At 33.4% G+C, this 21705-nt stretch overlaps 1 protein-coding gene across 12 annotated transcripts in view; it reads left to right on the top strand.

Moving 5' to 3' along the window:
• Positions 1 to 21705, top strand: part of Lyst (lysosomal trafficking regulator) — a 233208-nt gene that overhangs the window by 90515 nt on the left and 120988 nt on the right. For all 12 annotated transcript variants that reach the window (XR_010051247.1, XR_010051246.1, XM_063260084.1 and 9 more), the window contains 11 exons: positions 56 to 282; positions 764 to 830; positions 4233 to 4342; positions 6164 to 6587; positions 9585 to 9729; positions 10664 to 10837; positions 14249 to 14409; positions 15192 to 15382; positions 17971 to 18216; positions 19846 to 20019; positions 20904 to 21053. Coding sequence is in view for 10 of the 12 variants with exons in the window: in XM_063260084.1 (XP_063116154.1) it covers positions 56 to 282; positions 764 to 830; positions 4233 to 4342; positions 6164 to 6587; positions 9585 to 9729; positions 10664 to 10837; positions 14249 to 14409; positions 15192 to 15382; positions 17971 to 18216; positions 19846 to 20019; positions 20904 to 21053 (2069 nt within the window). In the remaining 2 variants the exon portion in view is untranslated. The remainder of the gene's footprint in view (positions 1 to 55; positions 283 to 763; positions 831 to 4232; positions 4343 to 6163; positions 6588 to 9584; positions 9730 to 10663; positions 10838 to 14248; positions 14410 to 15191; positions 15383 to 17970; positions 18217 to 19845; positions 20020 to 20903; positions 21054 to 21705) is intronic.

Below are 21705 nucleotides of genomic sequence, written 5' to 3'. Positions count from 1 at the left end.
TTGAAATATGTCAGTGATGACAGTATAAAAATAATCTTTTCTTTTCCCTTTTCAGGGATGTACTTAAAGCCAGAAACAGAAGACTTCAGTGCAAAAGTCCATCCAAATGACTTAATGGAAAACCTTACTCAAGGAGAAATAATATACCCTGAGATTTGTATGCTGGAGTTAAATTTGCTTTCTGCTAGTAAAGCTAAGCTTGATGTGCTTGCTCATGTATTTGAGAGTTTTTTGAAAATTATTAGGCAGAAAGAAAAGAATATTTTTCTGCTCCTGCAACAGGTAAAAGAGGCATTAGATTTGATCAGTATTTATCAGATCCATGCCCCAATTATCCATCACCTTATTTATAACCTCTAACTTGTCTAAAAATTGGTTGTGAATTCTTGTCTTTAATGAACTATAGAAATGACCCCAGGCCTCTCTTGTCTTTTAAAATACCTTCAATGTGCTTTGACCTTCAAGTGATACTCCAAAATCTAATTCCATGTTTCTCTAAAGTAATATAACAGTTAATATTGCCATTGGATAACCAATTGTGTTTTTCTGAGAATTCATAGCATTTTAAAAATTGCATTTAATGTATGCTCTCATAAAAAAATGACAGTATACAAAGAAATGTATAATCCTACATGTAACATTCTTTTCAGCTGTTTAAGAAAAATCACACACACACAGAGTAGATCTCTGTCCATTGCAGTTTCTTTATGCTTCCATTGAGGTAAGACATTTAATTTCCTGCATTTCATTTTTTAATCTTCAGGGAACTGTGAAAAATCTTTTAGGAGGGTTCTTGAATATTTTAACACAAGCTGATTCTGATTTTCAAGGTAAGTTGAAACTATTAATTTTAAACAAACAGCTTTAAAATAATTTGCCATGGTGTGATAATCATTTGCTATTGTGTGATAACCATGGATTCCACTAGCACAGTGCCATGTGATTTCAAAAGTACTTTCATATGCACCATTGCATTGCTCCTTAGACACATTCAATGACGTACACTTAGTATAAGTACTTTTATTATATTAAAAGAAAAATCTAGGCTCTAAGTGATTGAGTTGTTCACAGTAACATTGGAGACTGTAATCCAGTATGAATACTATATTTCTGCCTTATCTAATATTATCTGCTCTCTGCTCAGTACTTTTCAGACATTTGAGAAATCTATATATAAAATATAATGTGATTTTTAACCAGAATAAATCTGAAGTTTAATTGGAGCACAAAGGAGATGTTGACTTGTGTTTATGTAATATCTCTTACTGGCTAAATTTAGATTATTCATCATTTTTAGCAGGAGTCCTCAGATGTGCTGCTGAGCACTTCTGAGGACATTACCCCAAGAGTTTTATGTTTGTAGCTTCTTGCTAGTGATGTTAACTTTGATTACTTGGTTAATGTGGTGTCTTCTACATTTCTTCTTTGTAATTAATAAGTATCTTTTGGTGTAGTAACAAAATATTTAAATATCCTTCTTATACCTTAACCCCATGAATTTTAGCTTCCATTGTTGATCCTCAATAGAAATAATTAGTATGTGGTACTTACCAAATAGCAATGATCTATTTCTACATTTATAATTGAGATTTTATTGTAAGAAAAAGCTTTCCCTTTTCCCTTCTTTACTTATTTAACGTATGAGTGTATTATACTCCACATCCCCACCTATCTCCCCTTTCATTACCATCAAACATTAATATGGTGTATGCATTACTGTTAATGAACTTATATTGCTATGTTATTACTATCATCCATAATTTATTCAGATTTCCTAATTTTTTCTTGTTCAAGGATCCTATACAGAGTATCACATAACAATTATTATAGCTTCTTGCTTCTGTTGTTATGCTTTTGGTGTCAAGTCTAGGAAGGTCTGATTTAAGGTCACAAAGATTTTTTTATTTTTAAAAATAATTTCTTCTTCACTGTTTTTTTCTTCTCTGTTCTTTGTTTTCTTGCATACTAATTGTAATCTTGAGGCCTTGGATTACTCTATATATGCCATGTATTGTGTTATCCATTTCTTTCTTTTTGTACATTATTTTGAGAGATTTTTTTCAATTCAGTTCCAAGTTTTAGTGTTTAATGTGGCAATTATCTCTGTTTAATACTTAAGATCTATTTTTGTTTGATTATTTTCTGGATATTCTTTTTTCATGTATGCATATAGCATCATCTATCTGGATATTGTAATTAACATTTTAAATAGATATCATCCTTTCCCCCTAAATCACTTTTTTTTCTTCTAGGGCCAGTTTATAAATTTGTTTGATTTTTACATGTTTGGATTATTCTTTTATATCTTTAATTCTCTCATATTTTGTGAACTTTTTTTGCTTTTATATTTAAGAATGCTGTTGGAGATTCCTTCTAATATTGTAAAAGTACCTTGTTTTTCTTTTGGTCCTCTTCCTTGAATGATAAGTCTGTTAAAGAGCTCTGGGCAGATATACCAGTGGATGACTGAAGGCTTCCTAGTACCTTTATGAAAAGGTCACTTCTCAGGGAACCATTAGAGCCACTATTACCTCACAGAACTCTCTGTACTGTAGGAAAATGCATTCTCCATATGTAAGCTGTCAAATAGCATCTTTGTGCTCAGAAAAAAATCAATCCTTCCTTTGTCCAGGCAGCACAGCCCAAAACCAGGACACAGAGCTTGGTAAACATTGTCCAGTTTTTTTATTCTCAACTTTTTGGTTAGGCAACTTACACACTGTGCAGTTATGCTTAGTATTCTTAATGCTAACATGCCAGTATACAGCTGAGCTTTTCCTTGGCAATCTATATCATTTCTTTAGAAAAATTATCAAGTTTCGGAACTAAAAGTGAAAGCTAATTGTCTGTGCTCTATATGCAGATACATGAGAGAGGTGGATAGTCACAGATAGACACTTCGTTAGTTCCTGTGCTTTCAGCTACATTCTTACTTCGTCTCCCAACTTTAGAGAAACAGATTGTCTCCCACCGCTCCAAGCCCTTTTCTAATTCAAAGAATCCTAGGCTGCAGCTGTTTCTTTTGTCCATCTACTTCTTCATCTTCAGAAATAGGTTTTAATCTTTCACCTGTTCCCCAGTGCTCACTGCCCTCCCTTTATTCTCATCCTTCCTCCCTCCTTCCCTGTCTCTCTTTGCCATTATGGATTTTTTCCTTTTTGTAGTTTTGTACTTTAGGGTGTTGAATCTTTAGTAGTATACTGAAGCAGTTATATAGGTGTATATGTCTATTTATTTTAAACTAAAACGTCAATTTTGAACTGAAAAAAAAATCTACGCATACTATAGGGTTCCTTTCCTACTCAGAAGCCTTTAATGGGTTTATATTTCTTGTACAATAAAATCTATGCTAATTTATGCCCTTGCTGCATAATTTCCTTAATATACCTCCTGTTGTACTACTGCATCCACACACTGCCTTTGCAAAACAGGGTACTTCTATTCTCTGACTTACAGGTCTTCCAAAACTACCAGTCTTTTAAAGTACATCTTAAGGTTTACTTCAGGATTTTTTTTTTTGTAATGTGTAAAGTAAAGGTAATAATTTACTTTATTAAACCAATGGTTCTTTGGTTTTTGTTCCTTGGTGAGGGTCTGCTGAGATAATCCATGTGAAAAATATACTTAGAACACTATACAGTTTTTCTCTATAAATAATTATTATCTATTGTAAAGAATTCTATGAATTTGTATATATCATTATTTATGTTTTATCCTAAATTGTATTTTAAAATGTTCAAGCTGGTTTGATATTTAAGTGTATACATAACAACCTTTAATATTTCTACTGTTATTTCTGTCATTCACTTTTCCATGCATAAATGATAGTTGTAATTTAAACATTTCAAAATGAGAATGTAACAGACTATTTTATGGTATGGGGATGAGTGTCAGTTTATCTAGTAAATACTTTACAGATTTATGCCCCTTTAAAGAGTGCCTTTAGTTTACTTATAGCCAATAGATGTTTAAAAATATTGTTTATTAAAAATAAATGAATAGAAATTTCAAAAATAAAATAATAATTAAAATAAAAATAACATTTAAAAATAAAAAATATTATTTTTGGTGCTGGTAAGTCAATTTTTATTTAGTTATCTTATTATTTCTTCAGAAAATTTGGTGATTACTAGATGTAAAATAGTATTTGATCTTTTCCTATGAAATTATGTATTCATTTCCTTTAATTAAATATATACTGGCTTTAATTTTTCACTCTTTTTCACATTTAGCATGCCAGAAAGTATTGGTGGATCTGTTGGTGTCTTTGATGAGTTTAAGAACATCTTCAGAAGAATTAACTCTTCTTTTGAGAATATTTCTGGAGAAATCTCCTTGTACAGTAAATATGCTCTAATTTTTACATTTATATACCTTAATATGCTTTTAAAAATCATTTAGAATTTACTAAACTCTTTCTTTTGGTGTGGCAATTATTATACAATCAGTTCCATATTATGTTTGAAGCAACCAATTATTTAATTATTTATATATACTTTATTTCATTTCAATTTTGATTGACCAGATTGTAGTCCCTTTAACCCAACACACCCATAACCTTTGTGCATGAGGAATGCTAAGTAATTTTAAGGAGAATTTAATGATAAGTAATTACAACCTTTTTAGAGATAATTTTTTCTGAAAAGAAATGCCCACTCTTCAGTTATTTCTCATATTTTCCTTACCACTGATACCTCAATGATTTTAGTGGTCAGGATACCCATTTTAATAAATTCTGAATAGAGACCCAAGTAAATACAACAGAATACTTCATATTTTGCGTGAAACAAGATGGGCACTCTCAGAGTTCTTCCTGCTTCTCTGCCACTCCAGTTCCCTGGTTCCTAGAGAAGCTCTGTGGGACACAGGTTAAAAATTGTCATTGAGACCTGGCTGTGTGTTTATGGAAGGCTTCTAGTACTTCTCCTCAGCACACTCCTCCTGATGGTAATCAACATTAGATGTTACTTTATGCTTATGGAGGGCATTGTACTAGACTGATCTTTTCCTTTTCTTTATCTATCTTGACTTAGTCATTCTTTCTCTAAGTGTGTTTTTTCCCTTATCATTTTTTATATTTTAGTTCAACAAAAACTTATAAATAAAATGTTATTTCAATTTGCCAAACTCAGATGAAAGAAAATGTACTTGACTAGGGAAAAAACATGTGTATAAGTTGCAAATAATTGAGCACTCAATTTTATGAAGTTGATCATGGTCTAATATCATTCAGAAATCTAGAGAACTGAGCCAGGCATGATGGCACACGTGTGTCATCCCAGCATTCAGGAGGCTGAGATAGGAGGATCACTGAGTTTGAGGCCAACATAAGCTACCTAAGCAAGTTCAAGGCCAGCCTGGGCTACATAGTGAGTCTCTGAAAAAAGGAATCTGGAGAATTTATAAGGTCTCTGGGTATATATCCCCAACTTCACTGAAAAATAATTGAGGCCAGGCATGGTAGTGCATGCCTGTAATCCCAGTACTTGGAGGCTGAGACAGGAGGATTGCTGGTGAGCTTTAGACCAGCCTGGGCTATATAGTGAGGTCAAGGCTAACCTGAATTGCTTGGCAAAGCCCTATCTCAAAAAAAATTACAAAATAAAAATAATTGAGAGAATATACAAGTGGAAACTAAAAAGAATATATCAGAAAGTAGAAGAGGAATTGCTAGGGACTGGGGAAGATGCTGGGGATATTGTGGGGAGGGGAGGGTAGAACAAGGGTGGATGGACATGACCAAATATGACATGTGTATGTATGAAAATAGGATGAATCCATTAATTCATGCAGGTTATGTATGTTAATAATTATATAAAGATAATTGAGGGAAGACTTGAGACTACCTGGAAATAATCATTTTTATTTTGTGTAAATGATTCTGGACACAAATTTAGAACAAAACCAACCCATAAGTGTTATATTTGTGCTTTTAAAATATCTAAATTTAAACCAAATAAACCATAAGATTATGTGTTTTAAGAATAAAATTTCTATTTCGTATTTTATCTTAACAAAATTGGAAATGTTATGGATTTGACAGAAAGTAACTTAAATAGGAGCATTGATATATGTGGATATGTCTATATTTTCACTTACAACCCAATTTGAAGATTATTATCTATGAGGTTACATGATGTAAGCTTCATTTCTTTTTCTTTAGGAAATTCTTCTTCTGGGAATTTTGAAAATTGTTGAAAGTGATGTTACCATGAGCCCTTCACAGTATTTAACTTTTCCTTTGCTGCATACTCCAAGTTTAAGCAACAGTGTGTCATCACAAAAATGTCCTGGGAGTTTAAACAGTAAGGCCATGGGCTTATTGAGAAAAGCACGAATTTCACGAGGCAGAAAAGAGGCTGACAGAGCGAGCTTTCCCCACCGGCTTCTTTCCTCTTGGCACATAGCCCCAGTCCACTTACCATTGTTGGGGCAGAACTGCTGGCCACACCTGTCAGAAGGTTTCAGTGTCTCACTGTGGTTTAATGTGGAATATATCCATGAATCTGAAGGTGGTACAGAAAAAAGAAAGAAGATAAAGAAAAGAAACAGATCGATTTTACAAGACAGCAGTTTTGATGGATCAGGTATGCTCATAGGGTTGTCGAATTTGTATTCTAAAATTTTTCAGATGTCAATGTGGGTTGGGCACTAAGGGTATGTATGTATAGCGATGTTTTAACTAGTTCTTAACATGTTCTTCATCTTCCTTAATGGGGCAGGTCCTGAGTTACCAAAGCCTGAGTTGTTGTAAAGCCTTGAAATCTATTCCTTCCTGTACTTTTGTCTTTGGGGTGAGAATGTGGTGTGGCTGCAAGGGTCTTAATCCCCATTTCCTCTCTTTTTTTGGTTCCATTACTTGATTAGGGTAGCTGGTAATTTTGAAGAGGAAATGATAGAGCCCCACAGCCACTCTTCTATATGTTCTGTTCCCAGCCCCTGTTACACAACTGTATTCCATCTTTCTCATTTTTTCAAGCTCTCCTCTTGCTGTGTTTTCCTGCAGTGGCCCTCCTCCTACTTCCTGTCACAGAACCTTTACATTATCAGTCATTCTCCAGAGCCACAGCAAAGTTCATCCCAGTCCTTCTGTGGTTAAGGAATTGCTGTTATATTGCTTTGGAACTGCATTTTGTTTTGGACAGAAAGAAACTGTTTACTTAAAAGCAGTGTAGGGTGATGGGAAGTCAGATAAGAAGGATCATTTTTAGGGCCTAGGAATGAATAAAATGATGGAATGAGACAGATGTTGAGAGTTTTACATAAACATAGAAGTGCAGGTTTCAATAACTCTTCGTTCCACAAACCTCACCACCCGTGGAGCCTCAGTTTCAGGTCTCCACTTTCCAGGATATGGGCAGGAAAATCCCTGATGAAGTCATCAAGATTGAAATGATGGAAGTATTGTTTGATACCCAGAGTTTGGAGTGGGAATTAACTTTCTACACTTTCCATGTTATTAACAGCATAATGCTTGTGTACTTTTACAAGTTAGATTAGAAAGGTTTTTCTTGATTTTATTAGGTACCAAACAGTGGTATATATTTTATTTATAGTTACTTAATTAAATCTAAATTAAACTCATCCATGGAGCTAAGATAATATTTATTGATTTTCAAACATTCATGCATGTGACAAACCCATTGACCCCCTCTCAATACAGATACATATTTCATATTAGTATGTGACTAGATCTCCTGGAAAAAGACTTAATAACAATGAATTTTAAAAAGAGATGACTATATTTTGTTTCAGTATCTACATCCTCAGTTTGAAAAATCTTTTCCTAGTCATTTTGCCAAGGGATATGATCCCCAAGTCCCAATATGGACGTAAGGGAAGTTAAACTTTTAAAAAATCTAATCAGATAATTTGAAATGTTTCAGGTAGTTATAGAATCTTCTGGTGGATTAGATTTTGCCATGTCCTAGTGACAGTTCTGAAATCATACCACATGATGGTATTGATATATTCCTGATTAATGTGCATTGAGTTCTTTTTGTCTGTGTATCACTTTGCTCACCTCTTTCTGGATACTTTTCTAACCTTAACTATAAGCGAGTAAAACAAGTGCTCATACTGTCTGTTCTAGATGATGCTAAGCAGCATGACCAAGTCACTTAGCTGGGTACTTAAATCCATTTGTATTTATTTCCAGAATTTATATCCTATTATAACCTATTCATATTGCTTTCTCATATTTTAATGGGAATAATCCCAATGTAAGCAGTATTATAAAATGAAGGAATCTATACTAGTGACTAAGAAAAGTAACAGTTAGAAAATTTTTCTCAAGTTTAAATTTCAGAGATAGAGCATATATTTTAGGAATATGGTTTTTCATGAACACTAAAAAGAACATTTAAAATAGACATAAAACTTTGGAAGAGAAATGAAAAAAATATGTAGTGACAGCACATTTTTTTACATTAAACTACACATTTGTCTGTGAGCACATTGTTAGAACTTTAGCACCTCAGTTCTATCACCCCCAAAATTGGGAAAATAATATTTACCTTGTAAGATAGTTGTGAGCATTAGCTTAAGAAATATTCGTACTCTAAAGTTCTTAGGTTCACATTGGTATTTGTTCTAGCCTTTTATTTATATAGCTCAGATTTGGCATGGAAATATTTTAAAATATAACATCAGATATGAGTTCTCTATACATTTTACAGACAGTAGTTCTTAAAATACTCTTCGTTTATGTGACTATTTTTATGGCTGAGAAGAATATTCTTAAAAATTGGTGATAGTTTTACCTGTTGGATAAATGGCAACTTGTAACTGTACAACCTACTAACTAGTAATTTTTTTCTTCTCTGAAGGTTTGACCTTTTAGCCATGCATTTTGTACTTTGGTGTATCCTAATATAGATTTACATAAAGTAGCATACGTGGTAGTAACAAGTAGCTCATCGCACATACTCAGCTAGTTCAGGGTCTTAAGTGGTGAGAAAAAAGAGATGGGATTAATAATCAAAGAGCCTAAAGCCTATAAGCATTTATCTTAGCTTGATTTAAAGAAACCATAATGTAGAGTTTCAGAATCACTTAATAATTAATTCCATTCAAAGATCACTCAATAGGGAGTCTAAATAATGACTATATTCAAACATTATAATTTTTTCTAGCTAGTTTTAATGTGATCAGTTTTTTAAAAATCATGTCATTGTGATAACTGTATAGTGAATTTTGGCAGTATGAAGCATATGACAGTGTTGTGTGCTTCCTGAGCCAGCGTCAGTGATGTTACAATAGCCCAATCCAATTGATAAGAGCAGTTTGGTATAAATTGTTAAGTCATCACAGTGGAATCACAGCAGTCACATCCACAATTGCCCTTAGTTTATTATATATTTTTAAACATTTAATGATTTCTAAAGCAGTCACTGTTTTTCATCCTTTGTGTTCTTTTAGAGTTAATATATAAACTTTGGAAATGTTTTTTGGAACAGGTCAGCTTCAGATGTTCTGGGTAAATAATCTACAGATGAACCACCTTTTGTATTCTTTTAAATTCACTTCTTCAATTCATTTTTATGAACTATTTTACCAACCATTGTAATATCTTTTTCTCATAGAAAATGACAGGCAAGAGGGTACGGATTACATAAATCCTGGTGAAAGACTCATAGAAGAAGGCTGTCTTCATTTAATTTCACTGGGATCCAAAGCATTGATGATCCAAGTGTGGGCTGATCCACATAATGGCACTTTAATCTTTCGGTATTGATCTTCCTAAACTACTAACAAATAGGTTATGTGCTTAAATAATTTAAGATGTATTAATTGAAATCTGCTAAAAAATCATTATAGCAAAAGAGAAAGATTTTATTTGGAAAAAAATACATTATAACAAGTGTTAATACCACTTAAGTAAAAGTAATATAGTATTCTCCCCAAAAATCTGTAAGTAAATCCCACATCATGTTAATATTCTATTAGATTTTGGAGCAAATACTTGCTGAAGTTTTATTCAATGAAGATAGAAAACTCTTTGAGATTGCACAGGTCTTCAGGTATTGTTATTAGCAAAAAGATATTTCCTATGTAGATTATACATTTGACAGCTGTTACCTAATCTTACATTTTCCTTGCTGTCTTACCCTTTTTACTGTCTTTTTTATTAAGAGGTATAGATATATGCTTTATTTGTACTAATGTCTGAATAGTATGATATAAAAACTAAACTGAAACTAGTATGTTATTTAGGAATATATGGTTTTTAAATGTTATAAATATTACTGGGTTTTTATATATATTATCACTTCACTGCAACAATCTCTCAAAGTAGGTTAGGCCACCAATATTTTCTACTATTTAGATATTTATAATATGTATTAATTTTTACACAAACTAGATATTACATTATTATTTCTTAAAAGGTAATGACTAAATAGAAAAAGTTTTATAAATTCTCTTACAAATTAATTTCTGGAAATTATAATACCAGCCAATAAGCCTAACCTATTTTATTTTATAAATTGAATAATAGAATAAAATAAGCAAATTATGCTGTAAAACAAACTATTGCTGACTTTTAAGCCAGTTTAAAATAGTGATTTTTAATCTCAAATATTTATAGTTGCTGACTCTGTTACATACTGAGGTCAGAACGTTCATGTTTTAATACTGTGTCCCCCTTGTTTTTTATCTACAGTGTGTGTACAGATTCAAATGATGACATGAAAGCTGTTTTACTAGCACAGGTTGAATCACAGGAGAATGTTTTCATCCCAAGCAAGTGGCAGCATTTAGTACTCACCTACCTACAGCAGCCTCAAGGCAAAAAGAATGTCAGTGGGAAAATCTCCATATGGGTCTCTGGACAGAGGTATGCAACATTTTTAGAAAACACATATTAGTCTCAGTTACAATTTAAGTTTAATTAGTCTGTTGTAATTCCTGAAACACATTACAGAAAACTGTAAGTAAAATTTCTTATTAACATACGAATTTATCAGAATTAGATTTTTTTCTATTTATCATTATTATACAAAAATATCTACCATAGACTGTTGAGAATTAATATAGTTGGCCCACTGCAAGCATAGGTTCTTCATCTTTGGGTTCAACCAACTTCTGATAGAAAATATTGAAGGAAAAAAAGTTGGCGTCTTTCATGAACATGTATCTGCTTTTAAAATTATTATTTCCTAAACAACACAGTATAAGAATATACAAAGCACTTATATTGTATTAGTCATAAATAATCTAGAGGTGATTTAAAGTTACAGGAGAATATGTTATATGCAAATATGCCATGCTATGTGAGGGACTTGAGCATCCTCAGATTCTGGTACCTGTGGCAGGAAGTTGGGTACAGGATCCTCTGGAACCAACCCTGTAAATACTGATTAGATTGGGTTTGAGAAGTATGCCAAAATCTGGACATTTAGACATTTACATATAATGCATATTAGATCAAGGAAGAGAATCTATAGTTTTGTCCTTTAAGCCTATTATAAAAATGAATCCACGAGGAATTATTCAAATTAATTGGCTAAGTGCTTTATTTGCATTATTTCCTCATTCTCTAAAAAAATCACTCAGTAGATTAGACCACAAACATAGTATAATTTAGCACAAATTAATTATTCTCATTTATTAATTCTTTACATGATTTATTGAGGAATCACAGTGCCAATCCACAGCGTAGCATGCGGCAGATGTTACTTTTTACACCAGGCAGGTTCAATAATAGAGGAAGGCAAGGGCTTGTGAATGGTTTTGGGACAACCAATAGATGGTAGCTGCCGCAGGAAAGAATAGCCTTTGGAAATTAAGAATTCAGTTTTATTTTATTCAGTTAAGAAAATATGTAATTAAAGCCTAATTTTCATACTCCAGTGTAACACTAAGTTCTCAGTCTTTGTACTTGCCCAAGCCTGAAGCTGTGGCCAATCAGTAAATTAGCTTGCAGAGTCAATGGGAATTGATCCTGGGGGCCATGAGTAGGCTGCCTTTCTCACATGGACTTTGTCCTCCTTGAGCTCTTAACCCTGTGCCACCTATATTGTTTTAAGCACTTTACAGAGTACCTCATTTCATCCTTCCCAAACACTACAAAGTAAATGATAGGTTCTGCTAGCCTGGGATTTAGCTACATCCTCCCAACTTGGTACCAGACCCAGAAAAACCACTTATCTCTCCAAGAATAATTCCTGTGTTCTCTTCATTCCAGAGATAAACCTCCTGCTCCCTTTTTTCATGTGTGCCGAACTCTCACCAATCCCAAGACTGTACAACCACCCAAGCATCCACTTCCAACCCCCAATAAATCTTCCTGTTTCCTGTTTTACACAGGCAGATGCTTCTTCAAATCAGTGGTTAATATGTCATTTTTCCCACCTCCCAAACTCTGCCCCCAGTCAAAACAGATAAAAGTAGTCCCACTTCTTCGTTCTCATTTGAGAGCCTCTATACCCCCAGCCGCATGAAGCCCATATTGAAGGCTTCCTCTTTGTCTCCTTTTTCTCTCTCTCATTTTCTCTGTGCTGCTTCAAATTGAGTGCCCAAAAATACTCAATCAGTAAGTATCTTATTATCTCTATTTCACATATGAGTCAACAGAGACCTAGAGTGGTGTGAGTCAGCTTGTCCACATCATGCCTCAGGTAAGAAGTAGAGCTGAAACCTGAGCCAAAGCTCAATGCCCAGCGAGAGCTCTCACTCTAACCCTGTGCTTTACTGCCCCTCAGCCTTGTTCTGAATCAGGTCACCTGACACGTCTAGGAATCATACAGTAGTCCCTTTATTTAATGGCCACTCTTTCTTTACCCTCCCAATTATTTTCACATTCCTTTGAAGGAATTTTTTGCCATTTTGTACAAGATAATGATTCTGTTAGTTTACAGAGCTATGAACAAGTGACCAAGGACCGAAAATATTCCTACTGACTCAAATTTTGTTCTGTCTTTATCATTTTCCAATCTATAATGTATAAAAAGAATGTATTTCAAGAGGCCACTTTAATAATATACTAAAACAACTTATGAATATCTTACATTAACTATTTGATGAACAGTGCACAAACTTGCTAAAAATACACGTAGCACATAGAAGAGTCTATTTTGCACTTGGTTTCTATCCTTAAAAATCCTATGAAATCATAATGTCAGTAGGTGGCGGTAGTGTTTTAGTCGTGGGCATTTATTTGCTTCGAAAGGATTGTGAAATATTTCAGATCTTTCCTTTATTAAAACACTCCTATAAAATAGTTAGACTTATATTAAAGAGGAACCAGAAGTTCTTAAAAGAAAATTTTAAATAAATATGCGTAAAATTGAACTCACTGGGCCAGGGATGTAGCTGAGCAGCACAGCACCTACGTGGCATGCAGGAGACCCTGAGTTCAATTCCTAGTACAAAACAAGCAAACAAAAACTAACCATCTTGGCCTTTTCTGAGTTTTACAAAATTTATTTAGACTTCATCTTGATAGGTTACCTTAAATATCTTATTACAAAATTTAAGACATTTCTAAAATACAGATGGAGTGTGGCACTCAGCAGCTTCATTAGATAATGAAGGCTTCCCAAGCTTTTGTGTGTCTTTCTGTGAGAAAGCCTCAGTTTACCTTTACTGGTACTCTTTGTTTGTAAGCATTTCTGTAACCTGTATCTGTGAAGAAAAAAGAAGAAACAAATCAAAAGCTCTCTAACTCTTAGCATAGGAAAAATTATCGACATTTCAGTGGCGAGACAGAGCAAAACTTGGAGAAGTGATTTTTTTTGTATGGTTAGTTTTTGAAAACCTCATAAAAGACACAATTTTAGGAATTGCTTGTCAAAATGATGAGATGGGGTGGGTTGGTTTCTGTAACCTAAGAAGACATAGATGCACAAGTGAAATAACCAAAAATACTTGCAGTAAACATCAGGTCATGCGTCCCACGGGCTGCTGGGTACCCTGGCATTTTTTGTTCTTCCTGCTTTCTGTGGCTTATGAACCACAGCACCTGTGACCAAAGAGGCTGCAGAATCAGCTGTGTCTCTATCCTTATCACCAACCATCCAATACTGAACCAGGAAAAATTGTTCAAGAATGTCCCTTCAGGGCTGGGGATTTAGCTCAGCGGCATAAGCGCCTGCCTTGCAAGCAGGCAGTCGTGAGTTCGATCCCCGGTACCGATAAAAAAGAAAAAAAAAAAAAAGACAAAGAATGTCCCTTCATTAAACACTCATACTTTAAGCATACTTTAGTACTCCCTAATGTAATTGATACATTTTTGTTATAAATGCAGAAAACCTGATGTCACTTTGGATTTTACACTTCCAAGAAAAACAAGTTTATCATCTGATGGCAATAAAACATTTTGCATGATCGGCCATTGTTTATCATCCCAAGAAGATTTTTTGCAATTGGCTGGAAAGTGGGACTTGGGAAATTTGCTCCTCTTTAATGGTATGTTTTCCCCTTTGAAGTATTACCAAATTTTTCTTTTCACTTAACAAGTCTTAAGTAAATTAACCTGGTAAAAAAAGTTGATTTCTGTTTCATTACCTGTTTTTAATAATTATTGTATTTCCGAGATTCTAACCTGCATTTTAAAAGTATTTTAACATTATAATCTAAATGTGTCTTACAAACACTTTGTACATTTAATACAGAAATGCATCCCCTCTCCTCCCTATCCCATATATTAAGCCAATATTATTTTACAATCCTGGAAAATGCAATATCATGACTGGTAAACTTAGAGTGGTTATCTCTTTCATTTATAATTTTAAGTGTGCCCTATTCACCTACCAAATTTTAGGGGAAAACAGTAATGTGATTTTTTAAAATGTTTCATTAAACCTGGCATTAGTGTCATTCAGACAGTGTTTATTGACTATATCAGAAGGCATAAAGAAAACAATTCAGACATCATTTAAAAGTAGAATTTACCAAGATATAATTTACATTTATTTAAAAAGCAAAGTTAAACCAAAGACCTATTTGGTTTAAGGGTTGATGTAAAATAGAAATTTTATCTTAAAGAGCCTTACAATTAACTTCATACACATCAGTTCATCTTTTATCATAATTGTTTGTTATTGTATCATACTAATTCAGAAATTGAAACTTTTTGTCAGACACATGAACAAATGAAAAAAATTTGGGAAAAAATATCATGTTTTATTGTGTTTTGTTAAAAGTTCTGCTTGAGTGTTTTAAGTCACTTTACTTTTTCTGTTATCCAGGAGCTAAGATTGGTTCACAAGAGGCCTTTTATCTATATGCTTGTGGACCTAATTATACATCTATAATGCCATGTAAATATGGTAAGCCTGTGAATGACTACTCCAAATATATTAATAAGGACATTCTGCGATGTGAACAGATCAGAGAACTTTTTATGAGCAAGAAAGATGTAGACATTGGTCTCTTAATTGTAAGTTTTAACTTTGTAAGTCTTTATAGTAAACTATAGATATATTTATTGAAATATATAATTAGCAATGAATTACATTTTTAAAGATTTTTAAGTTGTGTTTCATATTTTCTTTTCTTATACTATTTTTTCCTGAAACAAATTTGAAATACTTTACCCCTCTGTAAAACTTTGTTACATGTTGTAAACTTATATCCTTTTGTATTGGAATTACATTTCTGTAGCAATTTTGTCAGTTCTTTTCTATCTACTAATCATTCAGGAAAAAATTTTTATGGTGCAGTAAAATATAACACTTGTTAGTCTGACATGCTCTTAAAAATATTGCTGATTATGTTTTTCCATACGTTATTAATATCAATTAAAATTATAAATTTGTCTTCAGAGTACTGCTAGCATGAGAATCTCTTTGCTTTTTTTAAAATTCTAATAATTTTGTTCTTCCAGTATATAGTTTAGGAGCTACTGGTGGGAAATTTTCATGAATAGCAACTAGAACACTGAGATTTCATAGCGTTAGAAGAACTAACACTAAAAACTAGTGTATCTGACTTTAAAATTATCCCTCCTCCTCTTGTTTCTATGAGAAATACAATTGTAGACTGGAAATATTTCTTTCTTGGAGGCTACCATTTTGGAATGTATTTGTTTGTTGCTGCCGCTGTTGTTACTGCTGAGGTATATATTTCACATCAAACTAGATTATATTTTAAAATTGGAACAGTTAATGAAGAAATTGTAATAGAAATTATAAAGCACTCATATATCTTTAAACAGTGTAGAGTATGTATCTGTGGTAAAATAGATGTAGAGTGCATGACTATGAATTTACCTAAAACTCTGACATTAGGTATATAATCTTTTTCTCCAAAAGGAATATTTAAAAATGGTGTGTGGCAAATAGACTTTGCTTGTCAACTTTTACTGGATGGAGGCTAGGGATGCTAAATGACTTACAGTTCTAGAGCACTGTTGTGCAACAAATAACGATCCCACCAAAATGTTCCCTCCTTGAGAAAACGTACTTTAGGGAGCTGGTTCTCAAAACTGAGAGTACAGCAGAATCTCCCTCGGGGCTCACTCAAACACTGATTGCTGCACAGGCGTCTCTGATGCAGCAGGTCTAAAGTGTGGCTCAAGAATTTACCTTTTCCATAAAATGAGTGATGTTTAAACTGTACTTTGAGAACTTCTAGGGAAACTGAGGTGCTCATTCAAGTATTTTTTCAACTAATAATTTTAACTGCCTAGTTTTTGTTTTTTTCCTTTATGAAAATAATGTCCTCAGTCCTTTTGTGTTTTCCTGAATAGAATTTAGGTCATATTCTAATGGTTTTATGTGAAAACTTTTTTAGAAAGCAAATTTTGAAGGGGTCTATGAGGCCTTGAAGAGGTTAAGGCAGGGATAGTGCGCTCCTGTCAAGGTGTGAGGTCAGCTTTCTGATGGTAACTGCCATGAACCAGGAACTTTGTTTTTTCAGTACAACTATATACAACAGACTGTGTAAATGATTTTATAGGTGCACAAGTAGATAGTGGGATTTCTGATGAAACTATCCTTAAATTGCCTTGAGTTATGTAATCTCCACCAACTTCTGTGAGATGTTAAATGCACAAGATATTCTCTGAGTGTGGGCTCAGCAACTGCTGGCAGTGAGATTACTTCCAAGTACGTTCTGCTTAAAATTTACCTAGTTTTTAAAGAAATTCAAAGAAGCTAGACGTGGAGCCGGAAGTTCATTGGAACTACTCTCTGCATGGGAGAAATACGGAAAATTCTATTGCATTTTATTTAGTTGTGTTGACAGTATGAGTTTTATTCTAACAGAAAAATATAATGTAGAGTCACTTTTATTTTTTTAAGAGCAGAAATAATTATTGAGAGAAAGAAAGTTTCTGTCTGAGAGAGAGAGACACAAGGGGTCCCGAGTGAGTTGCCAAAGATTCTGTCTTTTTAGGGATTTTTATAGATTAAAACCATGAGGTGAGGCAGATCTAAGGTGGGGAAAACTGGGAACTCACAAGGCAGGCAGGTATGAGGTGGGACAGAACTATAGTCAACCAATAAGTTTAACTGTTCAGGTGGAACTGACCAAATTAGGGACAAATGGGAAAGCAAGTCATACAAAGTGAGCATTCTTGCAGATCAGTGTAGAGTCACTTTTTAATGAGTAATCAGCCCATGAACAAATATATGGCAAAATTTTGGGTAAATTGACTTCCCATTTTCCTAAGTGCTTAGAATAGTGCCAGTGTATAATAAGTGTGGCATATGACTTAGCTATTATTTGTAATAATAGTAGCTATACTTTTATCCTTATTCTAAATTGATCAAACTGGAGTCCTTGTGAGTCTTGATGTGGTTTATGATCTTGATCACAGCTCAGTGACAGTGATTATTTCCTCTGTGTGAAGCAGAGAAACCTTGCTTCTCATGTTTATCTTTGTTCAGTGAAATAACTGTCTTTTTCTAAAACAAAGGTAACGACTAACTGTCTTTTCACTTTGAAGTATTTATTTGATAGTTGATAACTTACATTTTAAACTTTATTTTGTGACTATATTAGAAACAAATATTTGTGTTTCAGGAAAGTCTTTCAATTGTTTATACAACGTACCTTCCTGCTCAGTATATCATCTATGAGCCAGTGATTAGACTCAAGAGTCATGTGAAAACCCAGCTCTCTCAAAGACCCTTCAGCTCAAAAGAAATCCAGAGCATGTTACTGGAACCTCCCCAGATTAAGAGCCTCCAGCCTACTGAATGTAATACTATTCAAGGCATTCTTCACGAGATTGGTGGAACCGGTATATTTGTCTTTCTTTTTGCTAGGGTAAGATTCACTGATTATGATTTTGCTAGTGAGAAACTACTACTTTTTTATTGGTAAAAAGTTTCTTATAGGTTACCAAAATATGTTGCGCCCAACTTTATTAAATGTTTCAGATAATAAGTCACATATTAAAGATAACAAGCTTTGTGCCACAGATAATTATGAATTTTTTCTAATTTATGAGGCTTTTAGAATTTCTATATTATCCATAAATACAGTTGGAACAATTAAATGTTAAGACTTTAAATTGCAGGGAAAGACAATGTTTGTTGTAGTAATATTATAAAAGAAATATATTTTTTAAAATGAGGTTTGTGAAACTTATCCTTGAGGCTTCCTAATACATGTAGGGAAACCAAGGGTCAACAGAGAAGTAAAAATGTTTTTGATTTTTTGAGTTCGAAGGTTTTTTTTAATAAAGGAGTTTTTTTAATAATAAAGAAATACAGAAAGTTTGACTCAGACATTAAGTAATATATTAGAATAAATTATCTATTGTGTTTGGTTATCTTAGGGTAGAGACTAATTTTTCTGGTGCAAAGTGAGAAGTTAATAATTATATAGTACCTATTTCAGGGATTGCTAAAATCCATAGTAGGGGCACAAATAGTCTCACTTTGGTACAAATTATTTCTGTTTTCTCAGGTCCATATCTTTAAGGAATCAAAACTTTTATCTTCCTTTATTCTCAGAAAACTATTTTATCTTTAAATGTAACTTCTAAAACAGCAAATTTTCATACCATTTCCCTAACTGGCTTACTTTCTTTAATGCCTGCCTATGATTAATTTTGCAATATGAGAAGTATCAGCTTCCAGTGTTAGTGTTCCATAATTTCTCTTTTTCAATACATTTTTTCCATCTAATATCTAAATTTCCCCCTACTAATTTTAATTTTAAAATTAAAATCTCAGGCTAAGAATTTAGCTTAGTGGCACAGGTGCCTGCCTGGTATGCGCAAGGTGATGAGTTCAATCTCCGGTACCAAAAAATTAAATTAATTTAAATTAAACTAAAATCTCTTCCTTTAACTCCTAACTAGCATTTTGTAATTTCCTTTTATTCATTGTGTAATTTCAAAATGTGTATCCTTGATTTTTCATCTTTCATCCAGATATTGAATGTAAGCTTGTTATGGCTAGTGTTGCACAGTGATTAGATCCTTGAGAAAATGGTTAAATTTCTGTCATGTCTACCTTTAGGATCTTGGCAGTAAGACTTTTGAAGTAATTTTCACATTAAAACTTAGAAACTTCTTTTTGTCTTCTTCCTCTTGCCCTATAAAAATAAAATTTAGTTAACTTAAAATTCTCACATGAGATCTGCCTTTCAGCCTGATCTTCAGCCAGAGGGGCCACCCACAGCCTCCTGGATGTCCCATGAGCTTCACTTTAGACTTTTACCCTGCTAGCTGTGCCCCAGCCCTGGGTATCCTTTATCCCTGCTTTCCAGACTTTGGCTCAACTGTCAGGCTTTCTTCTATCTGTCTGGAGGGGTCAAAGTCTCTGCACTCTTGGAATTACTTTCATAGAAACTAAACTTGCTTGTGGCACTGTGGTAGGTAATCACACATGTTAAAATTTTACTCCCAACAGATTAGAAAAAAATATATCCACTTTTTGTGTTTAGGTTGTTGAACTGAGTGACTGTGAAGAAACTCAGGCGTTAGCACTACGAGTTATCCTCTCTTTAATTAAATACAACCAACAGAGAATGCATGAATTAGAGAATTGTAATGGACTTTCCATGATTCATCAGGTGTTGATCAAGCAAAAATGCATTGTTGGCTTTCACATTTTGAAGGTACGACCTCATAAAATTTACTGTAATGGTTCCTGGTCAGTGATTCCGATCTTTCATCAAAGTCTCCTAATAATAGTTTTATGTTTCAGTTATTCCTGAAGAAAATAAAGGTAGTTCATTAGTGTATATTTAATTAAACCAAAGTACTCTTTTGGTTCTTTTCATCATTTAAGTAATTACATTTTCTTTTTGTTTTAAGCATTTCAAAAAGTAAGAAAAAAAAAAACTAAGAATTTTAGATCTGGATGGACCATAAATGTCTCCCAGGGCAGCCTCTCTCCTGGGATTGATGAGATTATCTGTTTTTCTTTCACAGTAATGGAAGAGTTCTCCAAGCATTGGAGATATACGTGGCAGCAGGCAATACTACTACAGATAGTTTCCAAAGTTACAAATATTCATATTAGTTTCTACTATGATCCTGAAAATGATGTATATTTACATACTTTTCTGGCTATAAGTGTTAGTAACATTGTGAAAGTATTTCTCTGAGAGTAATGGTGTTAAGACAGAAGATGATTCCTTACCCTTTCCCTCACCCCACCTTTTTAAGCCATAAGACAAATACATTTGTGACATGAATCCTTTACTAACGGCAGATTAGTTTAAGTCAATTGGAATTATTCTTTAAATAAGGTGAAATTATTTAAATTACATTTTAAAATGTAGGTTTGTACATTAGTCACTTAAAATATTTGAAGTTTGGGATTTTTCTATTTATTTGAATTATTTTACAAAACTAAGATACTTTATGAAATGTTGAATTGTTTTGCTATTTTCCTTTGAATTTAATGTTTTGACTGCTAAGGTTGAGGGCTTAATGTTTCTGTTTGTTTGGTTAATCAGTTATTAATTCATCTTGTATTAATGCTTATTTTCCATAGACCCTTCTTGAGGGTTGCTGTGATGAAGAGATTATTTACATCAATGAGAATGGAGAGTTTAAATTGGATGTAGAGTCTAATGCTATAATCCAAGATGTTAAGCTGTTAGAGGAGCTGCTGCTTGACTGGAAGATATGGAATAAAGCACAGGCATGTGATATATACTTTTCACTCTTTTATTGTGGTATAATACATATAACATAAAATTTACTATCTTAGCCATTTTTAAGTGTATAGTTAACTGATATTAAATTCATTTACAGTGTCATACAACTATTACCACCATCTGCCTCCATAATTCTTTCCATCTTGGAAAACTATAACTCTGTATCTGTTAAACAATAACTTGCCGCTCCCCACCTCCCCAGCTCTGTCAGTTTGAACTTGTTGACTCTTAGTACCTGTCTTAGTACTTTATCATTGCTGAGATGAAATACCTAACATCCACAAGTTGAAGGAGGAAAAGTTTATTTCAGCTAACAGTTTGTAGAAATAGTCCATGACAAAGTAGGTAGGAGACAGTGAAGCAGCAAGAAGCATCTACAAACTGCAGCCTGCTTCCTTAGAATCAAGTGGTATTTGTCTTGTTTATGATTAATTTATATCACTCAGTATAATGTCCTCAAAGTTTCATTCAGATGTAATATGTCAGAATTTGCTTCCTTTTTAAAATTGAATGATACTGTTTGTGTGTGTGTACCTACTGTGCGTATGTGTATGTGTGTGTACTGTACTGCTTAACCCCTAGTGTGTGTGTGTGTGTGTGTGTGTGTGTGTGTGTGTGTTTGTGTACTGTACTGTA

This window comes from Cavia porcellus, unplaced genomic scaffold (genome assembly GCF_034190915.1).
Source record: "Cavia porcellus strain 051 isolate PalLab524CR breed Dunkin Hartley unplaced genomic scaffold, mCavPor4.1 scaffold_13, whole genome shotgun sequence".
NCBI classification, from domain to species: domain Eukaryota; kingdom Metazoa; phylum Chordata; class Mammalia; order Rodentia; family Caviidae; genus Cavia; species Cavia porcellus.
Note: the sequence above shows the minus strand (reverse complement) of the source record. Positions and strands in the feature narration are given on the sequence as shown.